Raw genomic sequence first — 26,145 nt, forward strand, 5'->3', positions numbered from 1 at the left:
TTTTGCCTGTTTCTCTGTGACCTCTGGAGCCCATTCAAAGTCATCTGCCTTTTGCTTTGATTTAATTTCAGTCCAGTGCATGTTGCCAGCTGATTTGTTGCCTGTTTTTACACATCGCCAGCATATCACCACCTCTTCATATTGTTTAGACAGTCATCAACTCTAGGCTTGCCAGCTCCTTTTGTTAATGAGCTAAGAGGGATTGTTACATCTAGCTGATGTGACCAGAAAGCTGCTTAATTCCAGCTAACAAATCTTTAAAGCCTCATGTGGGACTTTTATGGCTGGAGCAGGGTCTGGCCCTGGGTTTGGATCCAAGGTCCACCTGTATGTCTGCTATAGCTCATTTTTCCACTGGTGAGCAGGGGACTTCAGCCGCCTCCAGCACTGGCTCCACTGTGCTGGAAATGTATCCCTCAAGGTGTTGCGCCAGAGATTTGGCTGCTGCTGGTTCTGGGATGGAGATGGTTTTTATTGTAGAGCCGGGTGGAACCTCTTGGGTCCTCCCTGCAGCCGGTGCCAGTCACACGCAGCCTGGGATGGGTGGGAGGTGAGGGAGCCTGGTGGTTTACAGCAAGGTTATGAAGAGCTGGGGTGGCCATGGGAGCCCAGTTGAGGTGCAGAGTCCACAGGCCAGGATGGGGCTCAGCTCCAGCACCACGTAGCCCACAAGTGCTGCTTCTATGCCAGGAAAGCTCCACGTCTTTCCTGTACTCCTCAGGAGAGCTATATTGAGGCCCATTTGTGGTGAAGGGCAGGAGTACTTTTCTCCACAGCTTCTCTGTTTTCCTGCATGCTTGTCTATGTTGCCTTTACAGCTGCAAGTATCATGCTCAGTGGCTGATTTAAGACCAAGATCTCCTTTGTGGGCCAGGAGTAAAATCCATATTTCCCTCCAATACAGATGACAGTCAGAAGGGGAAGGCATAGCACAGCTGACCAAAACCCAGACCCATCTGAGCACCATGGGCATCTCCCACTGCATCATTCAGAACCTGAGGTATGTATTTATTTCTTGAAGCACAGACATGGTCTACATAGCTTTAAACTATTCTGACTCCATTTTCTCTGTATGGGTCCCCAGGTCCCTAAAGAAGATTATTTAAAGAGATGGGTGCTTACTGTTTAGATGTAACTGTGACTATTTTACATAGCGCAGTGGGTGCAGCATTTTCAAAGGCGGCCTACACACTCCTTGGGCTCTTCACACAGGTTTAACTTCTTTCTCCTTGTGTTGGTTCCCTTCCCATAAATCTTCAGAAGGAAAACATACGGATGCTCCCATATGAGGTGAGGAAAGCCAGTAGCAACCCTTAAATGCAAAGTAACCCATAATTTAAAGATGTGGGTGTAAATAAAACCAGCCTTTTCAAGTGCCCTTCTCCCCAGAGGTGTGCCCTGCAAATGCTCACAAACAGGGCTGCCCTGAAAAAGAAAAGCAGGAGCAGCAAATTTACAGGTAAACGCTCAGCTCATTGCAAAAACTAGTAAAATCAGATCTTAACCTGCAAATATCCCTGGCCTAACAGCTTGGGCAAGTCCAGCCCCTGGAAGAATTGGGGCAGTTTATAGGCTTAGTCATTTGCAGGATAAGAGCCGTATTTTGCTGTTCTGCATTCAAGCCTTGCAATATAAAGACTGGCACAGGGTTGTGGGCCATGCGTGGCAGAGAGGCTCCCTCTAAAAGGGCTGAGCTGCACTTGGCATCTGAGAGCCCAGGGTGCTGATCCACAGCCACAAAGGTGCTCAAAATTTATTAGCCGCAGTGGGGCTGTGGGCTCCAGCCCTGGCTGATTCTGCATGGCTCAGCCCTCCCCAGGATGCACAGCCGAATACTGGGGGAACTTTAGTGTTCCTCTGGGCCATCAGAGCAGCCAAACAGGCTGCGGAGGTCAGGGATTAGCCCTGGCTTGGCTTCAATATGCTCTCTTGAGTGCTATCTGAATCTCAAATGCACCACGTCTGCAGTTATGTATCTAATCCAGACTGAAGCTCATTTGCTTGCACAGTCTTGCAACAGAGAGCTCAGTTCAAGCTCAGTAACTTAATGTTTGCTAAGGTTTTGCACTGTGCAGGGAGATCTCTGCTGCCATCGTCCACCGTGCCAAGTCAGCCCACACGTCCTCCTGCCACCCATGGAGTCACGCACTCCAAAGCAAAGCCTGGTGATCCCACATCTGGGGGTACAAACCCCGAGAGGACAGTCACACGTCCCAGGGACCCCAGCACAGCCAGCCTGCATGGTTTACAGCATGTTGCAGGCACTTCTCGAAGTTTTTGTGACAAACTAAGGAAAAAGGCACCACTGGGGCTAGAAAGCAGCCGGGGACAGGCCCTTCTCTTGCTGTTCCAGTGCCCACTTGTGGCCAAGCGCTGAATCTTTTCCTCTTTTGCTTTGTTGCATCCAAGTGCAGGGCAACCTCTTTGCAAAGAAAGCAAGTGTCCTCTGCTGGCTGCGAGCAAAAAATGCATGTGATGATACCCTGGCTAGGGACAGCATTGGAGCAGGGATGTGTTCTGTGGAGTTTGTGACCTGACTTTGTTTTAAAGATGGATGATAAACCAACTGTGAAATGGAGCTACAAGCTGGCTGCTTGCAGGGTGGACGAAGGAACAGGGTCAGGATGCCCAAGGCACAGGAGCAGAGGGACTCTTCACCAGCACGAAGCACATTTTGTGCAGTGCCTGCAGAAGGGATGTAAGAACAGGGGCCAGAATCCAGCACGCGTTTGTTCTCTGTGTTTCTGAAATAATCCCTCGGAAATCAACGGGGTTTCACATCTTTCCCCATCTGTTCTTAATCTGTTCACTTGACAGATGCCAAACCATCATACCCTGTATGGAAAAACACAAAACAAAATACAAAGCCTTATATCTCCTCTGGTTTTATTCAGAAACATTCCCCAGAGCCTGGGGCTGTTCGTGCCCCAAACGGGTGTGGAGGTCCAGGGAGGAACCTGCCCCAGGACAGACCTGCTGTCGGGAGGGTTTCCACAGCAAGGCCCCGAGAAGGGCTGGCTGGGGCACAGGCTGTATCTGATGGAGCAGCTTTGTGTTGATGCAAACCTGATGACTCAGGTTGGTGATTATCTGCTGCCGGCATCCCTCAGCTGACATCTCAGTCCTGTTGTTCCAGGTGCTGCAGACCTGTACAGCCAAAGCAGACAGACCCAGAAGGAAAATCAGTACCTAGAACCCCCCAAAGGCTCCAGTCAGTTGGTCAAGCAGCCTCTCCTCCCAGTGTTATCTCAGAGTTCATCTCTGCAAAATCTGTTGAGGACGTGAGCAACAGCATTTTAATGGAACCCATGAATACTTTATTTAAGGCTGAGACTCGGTGACTACAGCACTTTCATTATCAGTGCATGCTCTGCACCATCTCTGATAATAAATAATACAGGATAAATCCCAACATCTAAAATTATTCTATCCTAAGCTGTTCCCATCCTCATCCTATTGATCAGAAGGTCTGAGTGTTTCCAACAGTTCATACAGTAAATGGACTTTAACTTTCTTCTTTCCAGATACTGAAACTGGCTCTTTTCAGGACACTGCCATGTAATTTACAGCTCTATCACCAACTCCTTAATAGTTGCCAGGTTCTTTAGAGTCCTTTGAAAATGAACACAATAAAAAGATATGAGCTGAGGCTGACCAAAGGTTTCATGTCTGCAGATTCTTACGTGCCTTTGTTGGTCTTTTCAGTGAGCTAATGGAAACCAATTCTGTATCTTCAAGGCAAGGTGATGAAGTTTTAGAGTTCCCCGACCAGTAACAATGGAGAATTGATACCGCTCTACAGCATCCAAATGCCAGCGCAGCTCTACATCTCAACTTGACCCTTAGCCTCAGGTAAGAGAGGAAAGGGAGTGATTTATTCTTTGAATATAATTTGCTTAAGCAGTCTGAAACACAATCCTGCCAGTCTGAAACCAGGTTTGAAACAGTGACAGTTAAACACCTGTGCAGTTTTTCTATTACCCCAAGAATGCGGTATTTATGTAAGGTTTGGATGAGTGAAAGAAAGGCTGGGAAAAGATTTAGCAGCTCTGATATGAGGGGGAAATGGCACTGTCTTTGGCTGCTAACATGCCCTGCTCTGTTCAGACACTGCTTCACAGCAGCCCCAGCCTATGTGCATTCAATAAATGAAAACATCCTGTGCCTTCTCAGTTTGGCAAAGGTAGGATTTGGGTTGAAGGAGATCTCCTTTGCTTACTCTGCATGTTTTCGCAGTATCCCCCAGCTCCCTGAAATGTCAAGAGAAAGATCAACAGAGTGAAACGTAAGCTCAAAGAGAAACACAATATTTTTTAAAATGTCCTCACAGCAGCAATCATAATAAAAATACAAACCTGAGGTTTGTAAAAATCTAGCAATAAAACCACAGACATCTTTACAAGTCCCAGATACACAGTGTTCCCCAGCAGCAAGAAAAAAAACCTCCCAGATGCAAGAAGCCAAATTATAACTGGGGAACAGGCCTAATTGCTTTACACCCTAAAAAAAATAAGCCACACATGACACCAATTCACAGGTCATTACCAGGCACCATCAGGGAAGATAAAACAAACTCCCTTCATTTTTCCTCACGTAGAGACCACAGAGCAGCTCTGTTGTATGGAGGTGGAGTGCTACACTTACAGGTAAGTATGTGGTTTAGGTTCATGAAGCAAGCTCAGATCTTTGTGCTGTTTCCTGGCTATTTAAAGCCCTTTTCTTTGCAAACCAGATTAGAGACGTCCGTACCTCCCTAGCTGACAGCGAGTGTGTTCTGTTCCCCAGAAATAGAGATCATCTCTTAAAATATGAGGCAGGCCCTCAGGCAATGTAGCTCAGCTTCCCAGTGTGCTCTGGCAGGTCAGTTAATGTTTCCATGCCTTGAATCTCCCATCAGCAAAAGGAATCCTGTATTTCTCTCTTTCCAGCAAGGTTTAACGCTCTTCACATGGGCACTGCCCATGCTGAGGAGGCAGCGGGGGACTGTGGCAGCAGAGGGCTGGCTGCGTGCAAGGTGATCAGCCGCCCCCGAGTAGGATTATGAAGCACAGGGTACAGTTGGTAGAGGATTTTCTGGACCCTCTGCAATCATTTGGCCTGGTACTTTCTAACGTGCTTGGCTTCACTCTTTGATTTTGAATTGCCCACCTGTTGGTATTGCTGGGGGTGGCAGGCTCAGCTTGCGGAGATGATGCTACTGATTCAGCTACTGACAACTGCAGTGACTTGTCTTTTCCTCTGTCTGCCATGGAAGTGAACCCATGTGGTAGCAAGGATGGGAAATTACTCAGATTAAAAAAAAGTTCAGCATAGGCCAGGCCAAAAAAGTCCAGAGCAAACACAGCCTCGGCCCAGTGCCGTACAGCTGTCAAGTCACGTCGTAGAAGGTTTCTTGATGCTGATAATTTAATGGTTCTTTGGCCCAAGGGTACTTACGCCACTGTGAATCTGCTTCTCCAAAGCTGCTTTATCACTGACCTGAAAGGAAGCAATCATGACTTGTGTGCAAATGTATGTGACGAGAGCTAAAGCATGGTAGTGGCCACAGCACATCTGGAGGGTCTGATAGACAAGGTTCTCTGTATGTGTGTTTTGCTCCCTGAACACAGAGGTCGCTGGCCTTTTTCCTGATGATCTTTGAGAGAATGCAGTAGGCAGAGGCTGGGCATACATCTATAAACCTGTCAATGATTACTTATATTCTTAGACTACATTTTTATTTTATTTTTTTATAAAAGCCTTAAAAACAAACAGGCAAATGTCACTGGTCATCTTTTGCACTAGAAAAAAAATGTTTGTTTTCCTCTTATTCCTAGGCTATTCACAACTTGTCCTTTTTTTACGTGGGGTCTGATTGTCTAAGTTTAGCTGCCTCGTTGAAGAGCTTTTTGAAAGCTGTTCTGGGCTGTAATCACACTCCTGATTGTAATAGGAACCCTTACTCCCCAGGTTCCTGGGAAAGGCCCATGATATAATTGAAAGCTGGGAACTGCTTTTGCCCTTGTTAGTATATGTACAATCACAGAATTCTGGCTAACATCCATCTCATGAATTAATGCTGAAAAATAATGGATTTGCTAAGAGTCTGGTTGGTAAAGTGGAGATAAGGGAGCAAGGGGCTGGTGCCTGCTCCCAGCCAGCAACCGTAGCAATGTTTTGCAGTCAGGGAGTAGGTCATTTCACTTGCACCCGTAATGGATGAGACAAGGGCAGCTTGCACTAAATGAGCTTTCTGGGCAAAGTATGATATCAGGGATACAAAATCCTCCTGGCTGCCTGCTGCTGTGGTGAGCTGCCTGCATGCGCTTCCAGCGCAGGACCTGGCAGATCTATTTGCAGATGATGCTCTCTTCTAAAAACAAACCCTGATGCTCCTGAGCATCTTGCTATAAAGCAAATGATGGCTAAAGCAATGCAGGATGATGTGCTGGGCTGACCACGCTCCACTCAGCACCATTTCATTAGCAATACGCCACGCTGCAGCGGATTTGCAAGGAGGAATTCTGTGTTGCACTTCCCTCCATGTGCAGAGGCTCACGTGCAGCTCCGAGCAGCCTGCTCCCACCTTCTGGATTAGGTGTCTCCTGGATGCTGACCCGCTTACTCCAGTTCTGTTCCTCCACAGATGTCTGAGCCTCAGCTTCAGCACTTGTCATCAGATGGTATTTGTTTTGCAGCAGGAGGTTCCTCTTGCACAAGGAACCCCATTGGCCTAAGTGTTGTGCAAACTAAGGAAAAACAATAACTAAAAACGGTCTCTGCCTTAAGGAGCTGACAGCATCTCCCTTATTTCTCCCAGCTTCTGTAAATAAATCTTTAGTAATGTCACTGTTCTTCAGAGGACGATAAAAGGAACTGTCGTCACTCCCTGACACTGACTTTTCCTGACATTCACTAAGCCTTCCCCTCCCGTGCAGGGAGAAGTTTGTTAAAAATGAGATCTCATCTTATGACTGCTAATTGTCTTAGGGGCTGTGGCAAGATGCAGCCAAGGGACCAAAGACAACCCTCAAGAACAGCCCAGCGGGAGGAATGCTGGCTTGGATGGTGTCGCTGAGCAGAATTAGGCCTTGGGTATTTCAACTTATGCTTCTTCAATAGAGTGTCTGATAGCAAAGGTACTAAATCACCATTAGTGTAGAAATGTCTCTATATACACACACACTTGTGTACATTTGGTTCTGATTTTTTTAAAATCTTCCCTTTTTGCAACGGGGAGGGATCACATCACCCTTCAGATTTTAACATTTTGGTTGAATTTCATCTTGGCTCTTGTTGTGTACTCTGCCCCAAGCTCTGGGAAAGGCTGTGCACAATAACCCTCCCCTTGCCCTACCCCCAGCAGAATGCTGTTGGGAGCAGAGGACTCGCGTGACAACCTGCGGGCCGCCTGCTTGCAGGGAGAGCCGGCCCCCCCAGCACCGTCTCCTTCCCAGCGGGGTGAATGCAAAGCTAATCCCAGCTTCTCATCTCGGCCACACTGATCTAATTAATAGTAACTCTTGGCTGTGTAGGGTGGAGGGTGTCTGGATTTAGATCTGCATTGCCGGAGACAAAACCTGGCCAGTTGTGCATGTTGATATTACAGATGCAAGGCAAAGGGAAACAACATCTGTGTGCGGTGACACAGGAGAGGTGATGAACCTTTTCTGCTTCCAGCTCTGCCTGCTGCTGTCTTCTGTCCCTGTAATCTGTGCTCTTTAGAAATAGAAAACAAAGCAAGCAAAAGAAAATAAGGAGAGGCACTGCAAAAGCCAAGGGGCAGCAAAACTGGGAAGATGCACTGCCGCTAATGTCCTGGAACATCTGCCTCTGCTCCTAATAGAGCCTGGAGAGCAAACCCAAGACTAGAGAAAGTGTGAGATGGGAGACGGATCACCTGAGACAAAACACAGAACAGGATCAGCCCTGCCCTGACCTCTCCCTAATATCTTCCTGCACTCATCTCCCATTAACTAATTAGCATGGGCCTTTTAAAGTACGCACAGCCCTTCCACCAAGTACACACCGATTTCCACTCATCCTCTTACCTGGTCGCTCTCTCTGTCCCCAGACAGCACGGAAAGGAGGAGAAGAGCCCAGAGCTGGCGCTGGCAGGCGGGTGCTGCTCCTGCTGCTGTCGGCGCTGCAGGGAGCCCTCCTGCCTCCCGGCTCTGCACCGTCTGCCCGGGCTTTGCAGCCACTTGATTTATTTCCATAGACAAAAAACTTTGGAGATGCTTCGTGCAAGCAGTGTGGCTCATTTCCAACACCGACCGAGGGCATGTGGGGCTACGTGGCAGGGGATCAGAGCAATTCTTCAGCTCGTCCAGAGACAGACCGGCCAACCTGCGGCTCTCTGCTTAGCAACAAGGTCCTGGCAATCCGTACAGATGATTGCATCCCCTCAAATCCGGGCAAATCCACCCGTGCAAGGAGTTCCCTGCTCTGCAGAGCCTGACAATATGGCTGAAGAATAAGCCATGAAGGGACAGAGGACTCAGAGGTCCTCAGATCAGGAGGCTGCTTGCTAATCTTGAGAGTCAAGTAATCTTGATTTTATCTCAGTTTCCCTATGAATTTTGTGTCTGACCCTGGAATGGTTGCTTAGAGCCTGGCTTTGAAAGGATGCCTGCAGTTTTCACGGGAAGTGGTAACTGCAGGAAGCACTGATAATTGCACTAGAGCTGCAACCCACAGGGCTAGAAGGACTGCTACACATCGTATCACAGCTTTTTGTGATCTCTGATTTTGGCGGAGCATAAGCAATGTGAGATTTTACTGTAAGATGCGCCTTTTTCAGGGCCCTGCGTTTGCATTTTGATGGATTGAGGATTTGAATTTCTGGGGGAAAAAACCCTTCGGTGTCTCCAAAGTTGAGGAGTTGTGCCCAGGACCAGAGCTTCCTCCAGCCCAGCGCTCTGCACAGAGCACTCACTGAGCTATAATTAACTGTATTACACAGCACCCTCCTTTTCAGGACTTTAAAAGAGCTTTGCAGATATTAATGACACATAATTACCATGCTTGCAGCACCCCGCAGGATAAAGATATTCCCATTTTGAGCATGAAGAAACTGGAGCAGCTCAGCGGGCCGCTCACCTGGCGAGGGGCCGCAGAGGCTGCTGCTGAAACAGCCTTTACAGGATGACAAATTGGGGTGACATTTGCAGGCTGAAACCACAGAAATGAATACTTAAGAGAAACCAGGGGAACGTGGCAAAAATGCTGAGGGTCTATTTCAGTCCTACTTCTCAATGCATATATTTTCATCCCTTTGTTTCCAACCCGTTTTCCTTACGTGGGTTTCACAGGTCTCTTTCTGTTGTGTGAATGTCACATCTTAAGGCCTGCTAATAAAAAGAACTTTCTTCCCAGCAACACAGCTGGGGGTTTTTCCTTCCTCTGTGTTAGGTTATTAGGGACCCATATTGAATTAAACATCCCTCTGTCTTTCCTGCCAGGATGATTCAAATGGCAAGCGCATTTCTTTTTTGGCGCAGGTCCTAACTGAATCAGCTTCTCAGACTGGTTCCTCACCTACTGGGACCCTAAATTAAGAGTCCACAGTTTATATAAAAAGCTGGATGGATCTGAGATAAAATGGAAGGAAAAGTATGAACAGGAGGGAGCTTTTCTGTGTCTGCCTGACGTTGCAAACCGGTATTTGAGTCCAGCCTTGCTTTGTGCAGCTGCTGTGCAGAGATGCCCCAAAGGGAGGGATTTGCAGGGAGTCAGTCCTTGTACCTTTAAATATCTCCTGTACCAGTCTTATCACTTCTAAATGCCCTTTTTCAACTGCTTGTCTTTGGGTTTAGCTTTGACTAAGAACTAATGGGCTTCCTTAAAAATATTTCCTTCTAGGTTACATTGCACTTCGCTTTCCCAGCTTCAGGAGCCACAAGGTGCAAAGCACACGTAGATCCCCTCTCCGTCTCCTCACACACGACAGAATCCCATTGAAGGTATGTAGATCCACCAGCTTGCAGCTTAATGTTGATTTTTTTTAATTGGTTATCTGTGTTTGGTTTAATACTTCTTTATCCTTATAAAATTATTATATCTTTTAGAAACTTTAAATTACTTTTTCTGTTGGCTGCTTTAAAAAATCAAGTTTCTTTCTCTTAATTTTGAAATCCCTCATAATGAAGTCTTTCCTTCCCATTACAAACACAGAAAAGACATTGTGTGCCAATCTGTGTGCAAGATAAATTTTATTAGGTTTTTCCTATGTGCATTTCACATGGGAAACGCCCCAGTCATGGGCAAATCCCCGATCCCTGACCTTCCTGTACTCGGTAGCTGTGTGGGAATTTCTCTGTGTCTGCCCGTACACATGCTGTTCACCCACACTTGTGTGCGTCTGCCAGAAATATACTCGCATGCAGTGGTTATGACATTTGGCTTAATCTTCCACATGGTTCTACGCAGAAAATGCAGATGCGCAAAGAATATCCAACCACATATGGCTGCACAGCCGGGGCCGGCCCGGCTGGTGTGCATTTTCAGGGCAGATACGTATATTCATGCAGAAATGACACTGCGGAGCCGAGGTGCATGTGCAGGAATGCGCAGACTGCAGAAATTCCACCGCGCCACAACTGGACACAACATTCCAGGTGTGGTCTCCCCAGGGCAGAGCAGAGGGGCAGCAGAACCTCTCTGACCCGCTGACCACCCCCTTCTAACCCACCCCGGGATGCCAAGCTGACCGCAAGTCCAATTGTTGTTGGAAAACTTTCCGTTTTGGCGGCGTCAGGTGAACTGACGGTTGGACCCGACGATCTTGTAAAAGTCTTTTTCCCGCCGACTGCGTGTCGCACCTGTGCGCGCGCCGCTCCCGGGAGCGCGGGGCCGTGGCACGCGCCCGCCCCGCCGCGCGCCGTGGGCGGGGTTAAGGCCGCGGCCGGTGACAGCGCTGACTCCCCGTTGCCATAGCGACGGGCCGGGCTGCCGCAGCCGCACCTGCGCCTGCGCCGCCGCCCCCCGTTCTCCCCCCCACACACACACCCCGCCCGCCCCGGCCGGTAAGTGCCGGCCCCGCGGGGCGCCCCGCGGCTCCTTGGGCTGGTGGTGAGGGGCGATGGGCGCCGGCAGCGGCTGACCGGCTGACAGCGGGGGGTGGGCGGCCCGGTGCGCCCCTGGGGCCTGCGGCGGGAGGGAGCCGCCCCGCACCGAGGGCTGAGCAGGTGAGGGGCCGGGGGGCGGCGGCGGCCCCGGGCCGGCTGAGGGGGTGGGGGGTGTTACGGCACTTTATCCTCTCCGCCCTGCGCCAGCTGATGAGGCGTTAACGGCGTCGTGATGGCCCCGGGGTCTGGCGTGGGGCGGGTGAGCGGCATCGCCGCTCTGGGAGGGGGCCGAGGCCCGTGCCCCTCACCCGTCAGGGGACCTGGAGCTGGGGCCGCCCTGGAGGTGCCGGGCGGGGGTGTCGGGGCGCCCCGCGGGCCCCTCTCTGCGCTGGAGGGGTGATCGCGGTCCTGCGCGGCTGGGAGAGCAGCGCCCGGGGGAGCAGATCCGGGCGGTGCGGGGTGGCGGTGCGGGGTGGGCTGTGCCAGGCCAGGCGGTGCGGCCCAGGGGGTGCGGGGTGGGCTGTGCCCGACCCAGCGTGTTCGGCCGCCGAACCGAAGTGTCTCCTTTTTTCTCTTAAAAGCATAAAAAGCCCTTTTTCTGGTCACTGACGCAGCAGAGGAGCAAAGGGCTGATCCCGCAGGTTATCCTGCTGCTCACTTCACCCCCGATCTTTGCGCTTCTGCTGGCTCGGGGACAAGGACGTTTCTTTGATTTGTGGAGGGAGCGGTCGCCCGTTCCCCGCCCGTTCCCCGCCCTCCCCAGCCTCCCCGCGCCCGCTCGGCTGCGCCTCCGTGGAGCTGCCGCCTCCCGCCCCCGCCGGGCGGGTCTCACAGCGCATCCTCTTGCATCCCTCCCAGTCTCCTTTTGTACGGTACGTTTGCACTTCCCAAAGTGACAACAGTGTCGTTTTTGTGGGTAGCGCGGGGCCTGCGTAGAGAAGATGGGTAGATTGTGTGTGTTTTGGAGTGGTTGGGGAGTAATTTCATTTGAGACAAGGTCGTTTTTCCTTCTGTCGCTTGTGGATGTGGCAGCAAAGAAGTGCAGGGCGTCTTCAGACATGAAGGTTCTTCCAGCCGCATAGATGCTGTTTCCATACGCAGGACATGGGGTGGGACAGCAGGGAGGAAGGAGGGGCCCTTCCCACCCTGGAGAACAGTGGAATGCATCTGAGTTTGCCTTATTAAATGGTGTAAAGCTGAGACAGTGGAGGTAAATAAACCCACACAAACTGAGGCAGCCCTGAGGGTGGAATTGTCCGTTTTGATCTGCATTGCAGGTGCATAAGAAGCATCCAGGGTACTTGTTGGCTTTGCCTAGGTGGTAAGATGCTTAAGCTTAAAAAGCTTTATTGGTGTTTTTGCAATATAAGTTATGCTCTTTAATTGAAAAAAAAAGACAAATTGATGTGACTGAAAATGCAGTGCTTTTTTCCATATAACTTACGCATTAGTGGATGTAATTCTGTAGTGCTTTATTATGACAGAACCTCTGGGAGAGGACAGACTAAATACAGGCATCTATGCCCTTAAACTGCACGTTGCTTTTTGATTTGACTATTTAAAACATTGCTTGATAAACAGATAATGGCAGCCTTGTAATCTTGCTAATTTTCCAAGCTTTTGGTTCTGTTGAGGTTCAAGTGGTCATTGTTTTGAAATAGCAAAGATCAAGAGGTCATGACAGAGGAAAGTATCAACTGCTTAAGTAGAAAAAAAGCATATTGGCTAAACTGACACATAACTGCTTGTTTTCATCGTATTACCACGCTTGTGCTTAGTAGATCTGTAAAGTTTCCTCCCGTTCCCTTAGGAAAGGTGAAGGTCTCATGACCAATCCAAGTGCTGTTTGTAGGTTTCGGTCCAGTAGTTGTTTTAAACTCCAGAATAGCAATCTTATTTCATTTCTTAAAGTTGTTTCCTTTACTTCAGGTTTCAGATATAATTGCATACTTTCAGGGCTTTTAGTTTATTTTTTTTTAACGCATTTTGCCATTGGAGTTACAAAAATCAAACTGTTTCTCTGTGTGCTCGAATTCGAGAGGCTGCAGGTATTAAAGACAGTGTATTTGTTCATCCAGATGTATGGCGTTAGTCAATCCTTCACAGCAGCAGGCAGAGGAAAAACTCACCAGTGCTGTTGTTCCATAATGTGGACCAGAATGTAACATAAACTATTTCTTGAAGATTATAAATAGTATAGTAGAGGGAATACAGTTGTAATAAGCTACTTTGCAACTTTACTTTTGCTCCTTTGTTAGACTGTAATTTTTAGGGGTCTCATTACTTTTCTATGGCTTAAAAATGTGTTTTAAAGTAGCAAAAGTTTGAAGGATTGCTTTTATTTCCTCAGGACTGGTAAAGTATTGCAGTACTTGTGTAAACAAAACAGAACACTATTATGTAATTCATCTTTTTACTCAAGTTCATCTTTAACCTCATTTTTCATGGTAAAGTTTTTAAAAAAGTTGCAAATTGCAGAGAGAGGGAACAGCCCCCTCCATCTTTCTGAAACCATTTATAATGCTTAATTTTTTCGGAAAAGTGAGTCTTTATGAATATATTTGTGTACCTATATATATGTGTGTGCCCGTTGGTAACAGTGATGGTTTTGATGAACAGCGATTTACTGAAAAATCAGTGTGTCCAATAACTTAATGTTGATGCTTTAGGGGAAATAGTTAAATGCGTTCTGATTAGACAAGCACATCGCTTCTCCTGCTGCTGCTTTAGAAAGCAAAACCACCGGTGGAGAAAGGAAATCTAAGGATTTAGGTGCATGAAAGGTCTCTGGTTTGGCTTTCCGTGGCCTCCGTCGTGTGTGCTGCAGCGCACAATAAAACGCTGTGAGGAGCTGGGAGATGCAGAGAAGCACAGACTGTGCGCCTTATTGCAGCTTCCACGGTGCTGCTGTTGGTGGGATGTGCTGCAATGAGCCAGTGCCGTGTAACCGACACCGGGACTGCCGGGCCGTGGCAGAGCCCGCGCGTCCCTGGAGCGTGTTCCCAAGCCGGGGTGCAGCCGGAGCGGGGGTGCCCTCGTTCAAGCATTTATTGCTGGAGCTCCAGTTCCGTTTGCGTCTGCAGCCTGACGAAACAAACTCTGCGCCTTTCTTGCGCACTAATTAGTGCAATATCTAAAAAAAAGCAAATGAAGATAATAAATAGCGTGTTTAGTGAAGCCAAGTTTGAATGTTCAGCCCTGGTTGGTACCTGCTGTATGTCGCCTCTCATTCCTTTACTTGCTCGATGAGACTTGGCACCCTTTATCTGCCGTATCTTCAATGAACGTGTGCCTCATTAGTCTATCTGCTCATTTTTAAGTGATGTAAAAATTGTCTTCCTCTCAGCGAGGATGTCCAGCAGTGTGAAAATGGGTGTTAGTATCTCCATGTGATCAATGAGCAATTTTGTGTAATAATGTTTTATTGTTATCTACCAGCTCATTTCTCCTCATGATGTTAAAGATCATGGTACTATAAATGGGGGCAATACATTTTGTCACTACTAGGAGTTAAAGCCATGGCAATATATTGCTGAAAGCACGTTCTTGGAGTGTATCAGAACTTCTGCAAGCTGTTGGTTTTTTCTTAAATAATCCTTGGAAAAAAGCAGCTTTTATTTGGATTGTTGTTTCTTTCCTGCTATTGAGGAGCATGTTTACTCTCATTTCACTCCTAGAAAACCTTTGGGTTATACTTAAAATGTTAAAATACATTGCTGCTTGTTGGACTTAATTATTTGGGCAAGAGACAGGATTTAAGATCAATGTTACTTAAAAACATTGCTTGAGTGAAGGCTCTAGAATTTCGTGGCTTCTCCCTGAAGAGGATGATGTCTGAAAATACGGCAGGAACAGCAGCTCCCTGTAATCCGAGCCAGGGCACAAAAGGCGCAGCGTATCGCATCCGTCTGCCTGGAAAAATCGTGTGAGTGGTGCCATTAGCAGCAGGTTTCCTTTGTAATAAAATTGTGTGTTCTTGTTTGCTTTTTCATTCCTTATGAAAGCTTGATTTAAGCCGTAGACAGTTTCGTTGTCTCAGTTTGAGATACCTGCGTTATGTAAGTAAGACTATAAAGCACCACTTGCTTTAGAGAGGACTTAGACATAGGTCATCACCACCACTAGATTTCCTTCATCAGCAGCTTTCAAAACCTTTAGCAAAGTGGAGACCAATTGTTGTGTGTTTGATTGTACTTGCTGTTCTATAGTAATAAAATCAATGGCTTATGAAACAGCATCACAGAATGCATTAGAGAAAAGCAGATTCCTCAGCCTGTTAAACTTGCCTGAAGAATAGTTGTGCTGTTCTGTAGAGCTGCTGTTGCAATAGCCGTTGTCTGTAAATGGATGTCTCCTAGGAGGACTGACTTGTTTAGCTTGCCGTAAGGCTTCAGTTCCTTTTGCTGTGTTTCACAAATATTCCAGGCAAACTCTGGAAAAGGTCATTTCTGCAGTTTGTGCGGTGAGAGCTGGAGCTGCAGCAGAGGCAGTTCTGCCTGTGCCACCCCCCGCCCTGCTTACAGGTATTTTGTTGTTTGGTTGGCGCTGTTGGGTTTCCTGTTGGCTTGTTTTCCCACCAGCCGCGCAGGTGTCTGCAGTGCTGCACGGTGAACCCAGCACCCGAGAACAGCCGGCGGCTCCCTGACCCGTTCACTGGGTGACCACGGAGGTGACTCCAAAGCGTCTCAGGAACGTGACAGCACGTTCTTGCTCGGTAGATGAGGTGGAAGGGGCGAGATAAAGTCATGGCTGGAGAGCTGCGTGCCTGTGTTGTGGTGGGTTATTTTCTTGTTAAAGGGAGAAAAAAAATGCCCAACCCGAGTCACTTACGTGAAACCAGCAGAGTATTCTTTTGCTTTGTTTCATTAGGCCTTCAGAACTGCAAAGTTTTTAAAATAGAAACAAATAACATTTTCTTTGAATCCTTGTGTGATTCCCATGTTATTGATCAGAGAGAATAAGATCAGAAGAGAACGTGAAGTGTTCATAAATGAAGATTTGGTATCTGAGGAAAACTTTGAATTTTCCACGGTATAGTGTTACTTTTAAGCATGAATTCTGAGTTACAGTGGCCATGTCCTTGTACAAAACCTCCCACAGCTGTCTTACCTGCTTGAGTCCTGACTCGCCTTTAACTGAAGCTGGAGAACTTTCTTAATGACTTTGAAAGAAATAGGATCAGGCTCATTTTTATGTGTAACACTGATACTGTGTTAGTCTGGGGGAACTGAATATTGATTTCCTTTTCACTCCCCATCTGACAAGAGAAATTGGCTTTCGTAGAAAGACTAACGTGTGTCTTTGCAATATTCTAATGGACTAGTGTGAGTGGGGTGCGGTCTGTGTTCTGTGGCTTTGATGGAGATTTTATTGAAATAACAAACTATTGTATCCTCAGAGTGAAGGGGTGAGTAAGATGGAAAGGCCACTCCTAAGGAGCGTATGTTAGCAGAAGAGAACCAGCCAGTTTCTCTGAGTTATGATATAGCCTCGCTCATGAGGGCTTTTATTGTCTCTTTAAGAAAATAAAAATTACATGGACTTCCTCATTGTTAAAGGGGTTATTTCGAAGCAGCCTGTGCTACTTAGGTGATTCCCTAAAGTGAATTATGCCCAAATTAGGCCATTTTCTTGACAGCTGTACAGCCACAGCATTGTATATAAAATGCCACTGCAGGCTCCTTTGATTTGATTCTCCAATAGTCTCTGTCCCAGTGGTGATCTTAACATCTGATGACTCTGAGTCTTGTTCCGTTGTGACAGCTCCGGGGTTGTGGTGCTGGGTGAATTACGCCTGTCGGTCCCCGCGGCTCCGGGCAGACAGTCAGCGCCAGCACTGGGTGAGGGCTCTGCAGAGCACCAGCTTGCTCATCTAGAGCTAAATCATCGCTACCAGGAGTGCATCCACTTCGTTATTCTTCCTGCTGCCATGCCAGTTGCTTGTGGAGTAGCAAAAAATGATTTTCTTAATAAAATACTAAAACCTGCGCTTCCTCAGGATCTTTCAGAGGTTAACGGTAGAGTCTACAGCATCTCTGATCAGAAGATGAAAGGGAAGCAGGGCAGAGAATCAACTGAGTAAAAGAGCATCCAGAAGTATTAGAGACAGAAAAGGAGCTGAGAAAGCAAAATCCTATCCTGGCACCCGAAATCCCGGACTGGACTCTGCAGCCAATTGGAACTGGATTCAGCCTGTCACTAGGCCTCAGTTCGCGGGGATGATTCACAAGGTCCTCTCCTAATGTCGGCCATAAGGAAAAAGGGCGAGATCCTCACGATCTCCCACTTTTATGTGACTTTTATCATGTGAATGGGATGTAGTACTTCAGTGAGTCAGTTTTTTGGTGACCTGTTTCTCGTCGCCCCTCTCGCGGGATGGACATCCATCCTTATCAGTGCCCTTGCATACCATTGCTATGTCTGCCAAACACGTATCTAACTTGCAGGAAAATGCAGCTAAGAAGAAGGCTTTAGCTGACAGGCAAATTCGCTAGAAGAGAAACCAGGGCAGTAGTGGATGCCAAGCAGGAATGAAAATGTTAAATAAGTGGTTGTTTGGGCTTCGTTCCAGTAGCTTCCTTTGGGCTGTGTCTAAAGTCACAGATAAGCATCTCTCTTACTAATCTCTTGCAAGGGGGTATAGCAATGCTCTGATTTTATGCTGGTACAGCAATGCTCTGATTTTTGTACAGAGACACCTAATATGCAGCTCATTGCCTTAAAATATGTTGACCTTTATCCAAATACTTAAGATCAGAAAATGCCTGGAGGACCTGAGGCTCAATCCTTGAGCTGTCTCCAGGATCTCTGTGCCTAGCGATATCTAGAAATACTTAGTGATGGTGGTGATGCTGAGACATGGGAAATGTAACATTTTAAGGGCTGATACAGCTGGTGTAGCGGTGACAGGGTGGGCACTGTTGGTGCTGAGCGGAGTCCGGCCGCGAGGGAGGCGGCGTGCTAGCGCTGCAGGGCTGAGCGCTGCAGTGCCCCTTTGAATCATTTATCATCCTGATCGGGTGACATACGCGCGCCTGGGGGAGTTTGCCGAGCTCTGCATTGCACGGCTCCTGTTGTAGAAGAACATAGCAAAGTTTTTTTTAATAGCTGCTTTGGAGATGAGGGGAAGGGGAAGAAAACCCTAGAGACACAAGTGCGGTGTGCGCAGTTACAGCTTCTTCCCTTCTTCATCTGTCTGACCAAATCCAGCCGCAGACTGCTTGCTTTGAGAGCTCTCCCAGCAATTTCCATAGGGACAGAGTGACGATTGCTCATCTGCGCTGTGAAGGGCTCAGGTGACTCCTGCATTTTGCTGTTTCACTTGTGCTTTTTGATCGTAGCCGTATTCTTGGCTGCACATTTTTTTCTTGTTCCAGAGAGCAGGAGATGAGATCAGGTTAGTGCAGTCCCAGAGCCGCGTTATAGGATTTCCTCTTCAAATCCCCAACGGGAGACGTACCTGAGCAGGTTTATATTTTTCTTCAGCCTGACCCCTCCCAAGACCACGTTTCCTGTAAGATCTCAGCTGCCCCTGAGAGCAGTTGCTGGATGTGTTGTGGCCAAGTGCTACGCACCAAGAAACAGGGTAAAGAGTCTTTAAGGAACTTGGATTAGCTGTAAATCCCACTAACCAAACTCCCTGGAACTAAGTCAAGGCAAATGCACAGGGACATGGGAATATGTTCATTGATTTGTATTAAAAGAAACTATTGTTTCTTTTTTACTATGTTTGTTTTTCATTACATCTCCCATTTAAAAAACTTTGAGATTGCATGGGTCAGTAAATTTCACTTGCATCGAATCGTATGAGCTGCTGGCAAATCTGAGACAAACATTTAATGTTTTAATGTTTTTGTATTTAAGGTTTTCTGCAGTCATAGCAGGTTTCACTCATGGCACCCTTGAGAATGCAGAATTCCAGGCACGCTGTTAATTTGTAATAGCTTTTTCAAGTTTCAATGCATGGTTTAACTTTGTGACAGTTGTCAGTGTTCCTGGCTTTAAAAATGTGTTTCTGTTTTTGCATGGTGCCCGGTGATCTTTCCACAACCCACAGAAACAAGGAGGCTGATTTGCTGTAGGTGTTATGGAATTGACAAAATATGCAAACTGACCGTAAGTGGGGAAAACTCCTCTCCCAGGTTCAGTCTCTTTATCAAGTACAAACAATGTCTCCAGGCTCTTTATTCGGGTGTCTGAAGGTACTTTTCTTCTCTGTCCCAAAAGCACAACAGTTGCCAGAGCGATCTTTCAACAGTGCTGCCAGTCAGTATCCTCTGTAGGGAAGTTAAGTCCTTCGTATTGATTATTGAGTAATTCCTCAGTAAAAGCAATTACCCAGCTCAGCAGTATTTTTCATGTAGTAAACAATTCCAAAATGACGAGCTGCCACCAGCAAAGCAAGAGAAATAAAACAACCTCTGCTGGCAAAGCTGAAGGAATCGGAAGAAGCTGTGCAAGCAGTGTGAGTGTGTGGTGTCAGGGCATGAACTGTGATGCGTGGGGACGTACCCGGCTGCACACGCGTTCCATGGCGCAGGTGCCGCCGGTGTCCGCTTGGCTGTTCTGCCGAGAGGCTTTTCCCCCCTTTCAACCCCACGTTTCTGATCCTCAGAAGTGGTCTGTTTAGTAAACTTGCCCCAAGCCAGATGAGCTGGCTTGGCTGTTGGCCTGGCTTACTGCAGATCCTGTCCGTATTGTCAGTCTTCTTGTGTCCAAGTCAGCTGTAATATCCCTAGGGCATAAAGCAATGTTGTGTTGTTTTAGAAAGCTAAACGTTTTCTCTTGAGCTGGCTTCTGCTTTGGCAGCGTGGCCAGCTTTGCAGTTAGGCACTGCTGAGCAACGGGAGAAGTAGTGCTGTACCTAACTGGGTGAAATGCAGGAGATCCTGGGTGTCTGAGCTATTCAGACTGCAGATGTGAGGGGTTCTTTTCTTTGTGATATCCATTTCCTTGTCAGTATGGCTGCAAAAGCAATCAGAAATATTTTTAATACTGTGCTAATGAGCTTGGTTGACACGTAATGCGTATCAAGTTGAAATCCATTTCATCCAGATCTTTGGCTTTGAAAATATTAGGTCTAATTTTGTGGTTTAAGATTTGGTATGAAACAGGTACAAAGTGAATAGCGGCTCGGAATACGTCCTTATGAACACCAGTTTGCACGGCTCTGAGCAGATTTCATGGTGAAAGCGTCTGTGTACAGTGCCAGGTAATCCCAGAGTGATCTTTAAGATGCAAGAGATGGTGGGGGGGAGAGAAATACACAACTGAAGGGATTAATAGTGACAGTCTTGTTTTACTCTTAACATTTAGAAACTATTTTTTTTTAAATGCATTTATTTGCAAGGACTGAGTTATAAACTTACTATTTGTTGCTAGTGGTTGAGTCTTTCTGTTGGTAGTTACAGGTGTGAAGCCACCGTTAGTGACCATTGTGCCAGTAAAGCCTTCGGGACATTATTGTTCAGTCGGTGAGAGTGTAGTGGTCACTGAAGAAATGGGATGATGCAGTAAAGCTTCTGTCTGTCTGAAGGAGCTTTGCAAACAAGATGGTGTCACCTTGAAAATGTAACACGGCTAAAATATCATCAGTTCTTAAAGTGAATGGTGCGCACAGTAATTGCTGAGGGTGGTGGGACTGGGGCGTCCTGGCTTGGCTAAACCGTCGTAGAGCAGGAGCCTGTATGCACAACTCAGTTTATTTCTTATTTAGCCAAAGCTCTTTTTAGAATACTTGTAGTCCATAGTTTTTGCTTGTTTGCTAACAGTGGTGACTGTGAAATGACCTGTTCCACTCAACCAAGCACAAGTTGGCACCGTCACCCTCGTTCTTCTTGAGCGCTGGATTTAATCTTTGATCTCTGTTACAGAGTAACCAGGAGCTCTGTTTTGTACCTTGCACAAAAGTGGTTTCCTTGAAAGTGTTTTACACCTTCAGTTTATTTTTTAAGAATCAAATATATGTCTCTGTAGGGATAAGTCAGCTGAAGATGTCAGTTAACTCAGGAAGGCTCTGTGTGCATTTATTTATCTCCCCAACCCCGTCCCCCAAATGTTTTACCAAGGCACAGGAGCTGAGGCTGGTGTTCTTTGGGAACTAAAAAATACACATTTACATGCAAGTTGGTGTTATGTTTGGGAATGATGAAAGTGTGTTACTGTCTCTGAGTGTACGCTCTACCACTTTTACACTTGCAGAATCAAATTTTTGTCATAAAACTACAAACCAATAAGACCCCAATAGAGACAACCCCATTAAGTTGCCTGTGAGGCCTCCATGGGACAGAATTAAGGTCTATGTTATGCACATGTGGTCCCGCAATTACAGACTGTGGTTCTAATGCCATTGCAGATGGTTGTCCAGGCAACGGGAGGCCTGATTCTTTACTTATCTTTGTAACCTAAATACTGTAATTGCTTTTACAGAACTGCACAGAAGCTGAATGTAGCCTTTTGTACTGAAATGACAAAGCTGATGCTCCTCGAGCACCAGCACCCTGACCCTGTATCAGTCCCGCCGCCATGGCTGGGTTCCTTGCGGCAGGAGAGGCCGCTGCGCCGTCCTGTCCCCCGGTCCCGTCCCCCGGCTGCGCCGTCCCGTCCCCCGGCTGCCCCGCACATCTGGGCCAAGCTGCCCCATCGCGCCTGCGTCCGTGACGGTGCCGCTGGGCCTGGCTGTGTGTCAGGCTCCCTCTTTTGCATTTCTCTTTAGAGATGGTGCTTTTTAGTGCTTTCTTCCTTGTGCTTGCCCAGGGATGTCAGTAGTTCCTGTATCCCCGGAGGGAAGTGGAAAACCCCAACAAGCCAGCGGGACATACTAGCCCATTTCTCAGAACTCCACTTTTATCTTGTAACAGGATTAGTGACTTAGTCTGTCTGAAGTTAATCCTCTGAATGTGTTAACTCCAAACAAATGAGTTCCCTACGCTGCACTGGCCTAGGGTATACTTAGGCTTTCTATGAACTTAGGGCCCTTTTTTTTAATAGCGCTCTAATTTAAATAGTCATGAAACGGAAAAACCTTTTGTGGCATTTGCTTGATTGCATATCAGTGCATTAACAGTAGAATTCAGGTATTCCTGCCGATCCTGGCCGTGGAGTGAGGATCTGTGTACGCGCAGGATAACCCACAGTTACAGTTCTCCATCGGTTTGTGGCAGGGTCACTGCATCCCAGGATGGCAGCTTCCAACCTGGAGAACCAGCTCCAGAGCGCCCAGAAGAATCTGCAGTTTCTGCAGCGCGAACACGCCAGCACGCTGAAGGGCCTGCACGCCGAGATCCGCCGCCTGCAGCAGCACTGCACAGGTACCCGGGGCGGCGCGCCCGCGCTCCGCCGGTGCTTCCTTCTGCGTGTCTGACCTCAGCAGTGAAACTGCGGCAAAAAAGCCCAGCACGGGGCTGCAGTCAGGGTGATCAGCACCTATCTCGGCACATTTGTGTGATCATTAAGCAAAGATTTATTTAAAAAAAAAAGAGGGGGGTACCAGGGACATGTCACCTGATAGTTCCAGTTGTTTTGCAGATTTGATGATTTGCAGTGGATCTCCTGTTATTGCTTTAGAATGGGGAAGTTAGTTCTGTTTTTATTGACGTATAATATGCCAGCGTGCTCACTGGGTGTTGTACGGGGTAGGTGATTTTGTTCTAAGAACAATACTTTTTTCCTCAGATTTAACCTACGAGCTGACTGTAAAGAGTTCAGACTTGTCAGGTAAGGAACACATCGCATTTTTCTTGTAATATTCATGGTAAACTTCATCTTTTTCACTGTTTGTATTTTCTGAGTTATAAGGAGGTGAGAATACTTTGCACTCGGGATGTTGACTTTACAAATTCTAAAGGTATAGGAGTAGTTTTCAACTTTACTGTTATTTATGAATTAACAAAGTCACATAGGAAATAATTTGAAAGAGCCAGGAACAGAGTGTAGAACTGCTGACTGTTCTCTCTCACTAGACACCTGTGTGGGGACAGGGAACCAGAATTTTTAGGGCAGAAGAGTGAGACTATTATTAAAACTTATGTGGTACTGTAATTACACCACAAAGCGGAGCGGTGAACCTGAAGCCTGACCTTGTCTTCCTGGAGAGCTCCGATAGCTGCTCCATCACTTTCCAGCCAGTCTGGCAGTTGCCGTGGGAGAAATTCCTCTTAAGAACCAGAGGATTTGCAAAATGGCTCCAATTTGAGCAAGTTTTACTTAGTGGCTACTGTTAACTTGAAACACTTGTGCTTCTCCTGTTCTAGGAAATGGTATTTCAAGAAGCGATGAACTCAAAAGAAAGTGCGAAGATCTTGAAGCTCAGCTGAAAGTCAAAGAAGCTGAAAATAATGAATTGTTGAAAGAACTTGAACAAAAGAATGCAATGATAATGGTGCTGGAAAATACTATTAAAGAAAGAGAAAAGAAGTATTTGGAAGAGTTAAAAATGAAAAGCCATAAGCTCAATATGTTGTCAAGTGAACTAGAGCAGAGAGCGAGCACTATTGCTTATTTAACTTCTCAACTGCACGCTACTAAGAAGAAGCTGATGAGTTCAAGTGGGACGTCGGAGGGGACCCCTTCCGGCAGTCCTGTCTTGTCCAACTATAAGCCGTCCCCTCCCAAAGACAAACTGCCCGAGACTCCACGGCGCAGAATGAAGAAGAGTCTGTCAACACCGCTCAACCCCGAGTTTGAAGAAGCCTACAGAATAGGGTCGGAGAGCAGGAAGCTGCTGTTGAGAGAGCCCGTGGATGCCATGCCCGACCCCACGCCCTTCCTGTTGGCCAGGGAAACGGCCGAGGTGCATCTTATTAAGGAGAGGCCGTTAGTTATTCCACCCATCGCTTCAGATCGCGCGCCCGGTGAATCACACAGCCCAGCCCGAGAGAAGCCGCACAAGGCACACATTGGGGTGGCCCATCGTATCCACCACGTCGCGCCATCCCAGCCACAGCCGGAGGTCGAGACGCTGGCAGTGGATCAGGTCCATGGCAGCAAGGTGGTCAGAAAGCACTCAGGGACAGATAGAACTGTTTGAGTAAAATCACTAAAATGCTCTACTCTGTTGCTGTTGATGCACTGTGATCCTGTAGGATAAATAGCACCTGCAGTAAAGTTTCTTTTGATGCCCCATGCATGCCAAACTTCTTCCAGATACATCATTAATAGATTACGCTCCTCTAATGAAACCTAATAACGACTGTTCATATGGCAAGGTATGTAACTATCCATGCTGTGGCCAAATCAGGGGTACCTGACCGCTTGCTTCCGAGCACTGCTCCATGTATTGTAACTACACGCGTGGACAAAGGCACGGGCTGCAGGCTGCGTTGTTAATCAATACGAGTGAAACAAACTTAACTAGAAACCTGCAGCAACATGTATTGGCTGTCAACAGTTGAACTGTCAGTGGTTCTTTTGTCTTCACTGTGTATGCGAGCACTTCAGACACAAACCCGACCCTCCACAACAAAGCCTGTCTCACAGTAGCAATGAAAATAAGGCAGTTGTAAGGACATTGGAAAAAAATCTAAGGATATCTTTTCCTGCACATGCACGTGCTCTCAGTCGCAAATTGTCTTTGTAATTTCTCAGAATCCTGACAGTCTCAGCAAGCATTACTTACATCTAAATACTTTTGTTTGTGGCTTTAAGTAAAAAGGCATTTGGGGGAGGGCTAAAGCGCTCTTTAAAAGAGCTAATGATCCTCGGAGAAACAGTATGAACACTGGCTTGTTTGCATTGGTTGTTTTGTTTTGTGGTGGTTTGGGGTTTTTTGGTTGTGTGTTTTTTGTTGGTTTTGTTTGGTTTTCTCCTTTTAAATTGACTGACTCTATTACACATTTTACACTGGTCAGTACACTGCTCTTGTAGCACCTTCCATACTGGCTCGGAGCTCTCTTTCCAGGGAGAAAACGTAACTGGCTGTCCAATATGGAAACGGTTCTTCATGCTCTAACCTGCACTTTTTTTTTGTAAAGAGATTATTTTTGTCTCCTGAAAACCTTAGTCTTGTTCTGGGCATCCTCAGTGCTGGCTTCTGCCAGCTTTGGAAACCTGAGCTGTTCCTCTAAGATGTGTGTCTTTAGTTTTAAATTTACCTAATGTAACCAGTGTGAACAGGAGGAGAACCTGGCATCCTTGATTTTTGTCCTTGTGGACTGGATGGTCTTGCCTTGCACTTGCCCTGGTTCCCTACTCCTTTGCAGTAAGCGACAGGTAGACCCTACATCTTTTAGACTACTTGAGTATTTTTTTATTATTATTTTTTTTCCTAGGAAAGAAAGGCATACTGAGAGCTGTGAGAGTTTATCATTTGGGGAAAGGAGCACAAATTTGACCATTTTTCTTAGATTCTGATCAGTACCTCCAGCTCACCTCTGCTTCACTCTTGTCTGCAGCCTCTGAGTAGGACCAGCAAGAACCAATGGCTCCCAAATGCTGCTAAGCTTATGATGTGCCTTCAAAACCTCAGAACGTGTAATCCCTGTGCGAGCTGGTGAGGGGTCCCCGCCTGCCCTCGCTCCTTCCCCGCCAGCTGTACTCTGCCCCTCCTGAGCTTTCCCTGTTCTCCCCACCCGTGGTCCTGCTGAATGTCCTGTGCAGCATGACAGCTTATACAGCGGGGTTGTTCCCCTGTGGGGAGGGTTTGACTGTCCACTGCCCCTGTGCGCCCGCGCGACTTGCTCACCTGCTGTTCTGAAGCCCAAGGACGACTCCTCGGTGTTACGCCTGGCCGGCTGCACGGTAGGATTTATCTCATGACTGGTGGGGAGGGAGGGGGAAAAGCTGCATTCCTGGAAAACAGCTGGTTAAGGAGAGTTTGTTATTCTGTGGTTTTTAAGTGTTTTGCATTAACCAGCAGTGGCTTTGGTTTTTTTTGTGGGTGTTGCCATATTTTTATGGTGATGTGTTGTATGACTGATCTACCCTGCCACTTGTTCAAGGATGATGGAAGGCACCGCTTCTAAACACGGCAGAAGTGATGCTTTGGGCAATTAAAAACGTTTCTTACAACAATCCAGGCAAACCTTAGTCTTTGTGTGTGCGAGACTAACTTATCACCTTGTATATACATAGACCAGCTTGGAGCATTTCTAAATGGAAA

The 26,145-nt window shown here is 47.1% G+C and overlaps 1 protein-coding gene and 1 long non-coding RNA gene across 7 annotated transcripts; one reads left to right on the forward strand and one right to left on the reverse strand.

Annotated features, from left to right (window-relative positions):
* Positions 1 to 561: 561 nt before the first annotated feature.
* On the forward strand, positions 562 to 26,057 carry CCDC92 (coiled-coil domain containing 92). Of its 6 annotated transcripts, none has more exons than XM_021286181.2 (6): positions 562 to 1,000; positions 3,706 to 3,852; positions 9,844 to 9,944; positions 22,211 to 22,357; positions 22,722 to 22,763; positions 23,300 to 26,057. In XM_021286181.2, exons 4-6 carry the CDS (start codon positions 22,228 to 22,230, stop codon positions 24,073 to 24,075), a joined length of 948 nt encoding a protein of 315 aa, XP_021141856.1. In that variant the 5' UTR covers positions 562 to 1,000; positions 3,706 to 3,852; positions 9,844 to 9,944; positions 22,211 to 22,227; the 3' UTR covers positions 24,076 to 26,057. The 6 variants fall into 6 exon arrangements, with proteins under 6 accessions (XP_021141856.1, XP_021141852.1, XP_021141850.1 ...); XM_021286177.2 differs by having other exon boundaries at positions 3,739 to 3,852; XM_021286175.2 differs by lacking the exons at positions 562 to 1,000; positions 3,706 to 3,852 and adding an exon at positions 4,629 to 4,646.
* Positions 2,868 to 8,373, reverse strand: LOC135575630 (uncharacterized). Its single transcript, XR_010466771.1, has 2 exons — positions 8,031 to 8,373; positions 2,868 to 3,147 (listed from the first exon to the last, which is right to left on the reverse strand). It is a non-coding gene; the product is annotated as an uncharacterized LOC135575630 (long non-coding RNA).
* Positions 26,058 to 26,145: the final 88 nt, after the last annotated feature.

This window comes from Columba livia, chromosome 17 (genome assembly GCF_036013475.1).
Source record: "Columba livia isolate bColLiv1 breed racing homer chromosome 17, bColLiv1.pat.W.v2, whole genome shotgun sequence".
NCBI lineage: Eukaryota > Metazoa > Chordata > Aves > Columbiformes > Columbidae > Columba > Columba livia.

What these genes read in the sequence shown, in the direction of transcription:
- CCDC92 (XM_021286181.2), top strand. Translation starts at nt 22,228, where the DNA reads ATGGCAGCTTCCAACCTGGAGAACCAGCTCCAGAGCGCCCAGAAGAAT. An exon ending in CCTGCAGCAGCACTGCACAG is followed by an intron (nt 22,358 to 22,721) that starts GTACCCGGGGCG and finishes TTTTTTCCTCAG; the next exon opens with ATTTAACCTACGAGCTGACT. An exon ending in AAAGAGTTCAGACTTGTCAG is followed by an intron (nt 22,764 to 23,299) that starts GTAAGGAACACA and finishes CTCCTGTTCTAG; the next exon opens with GAAATGGTATTTCAAGAAGC.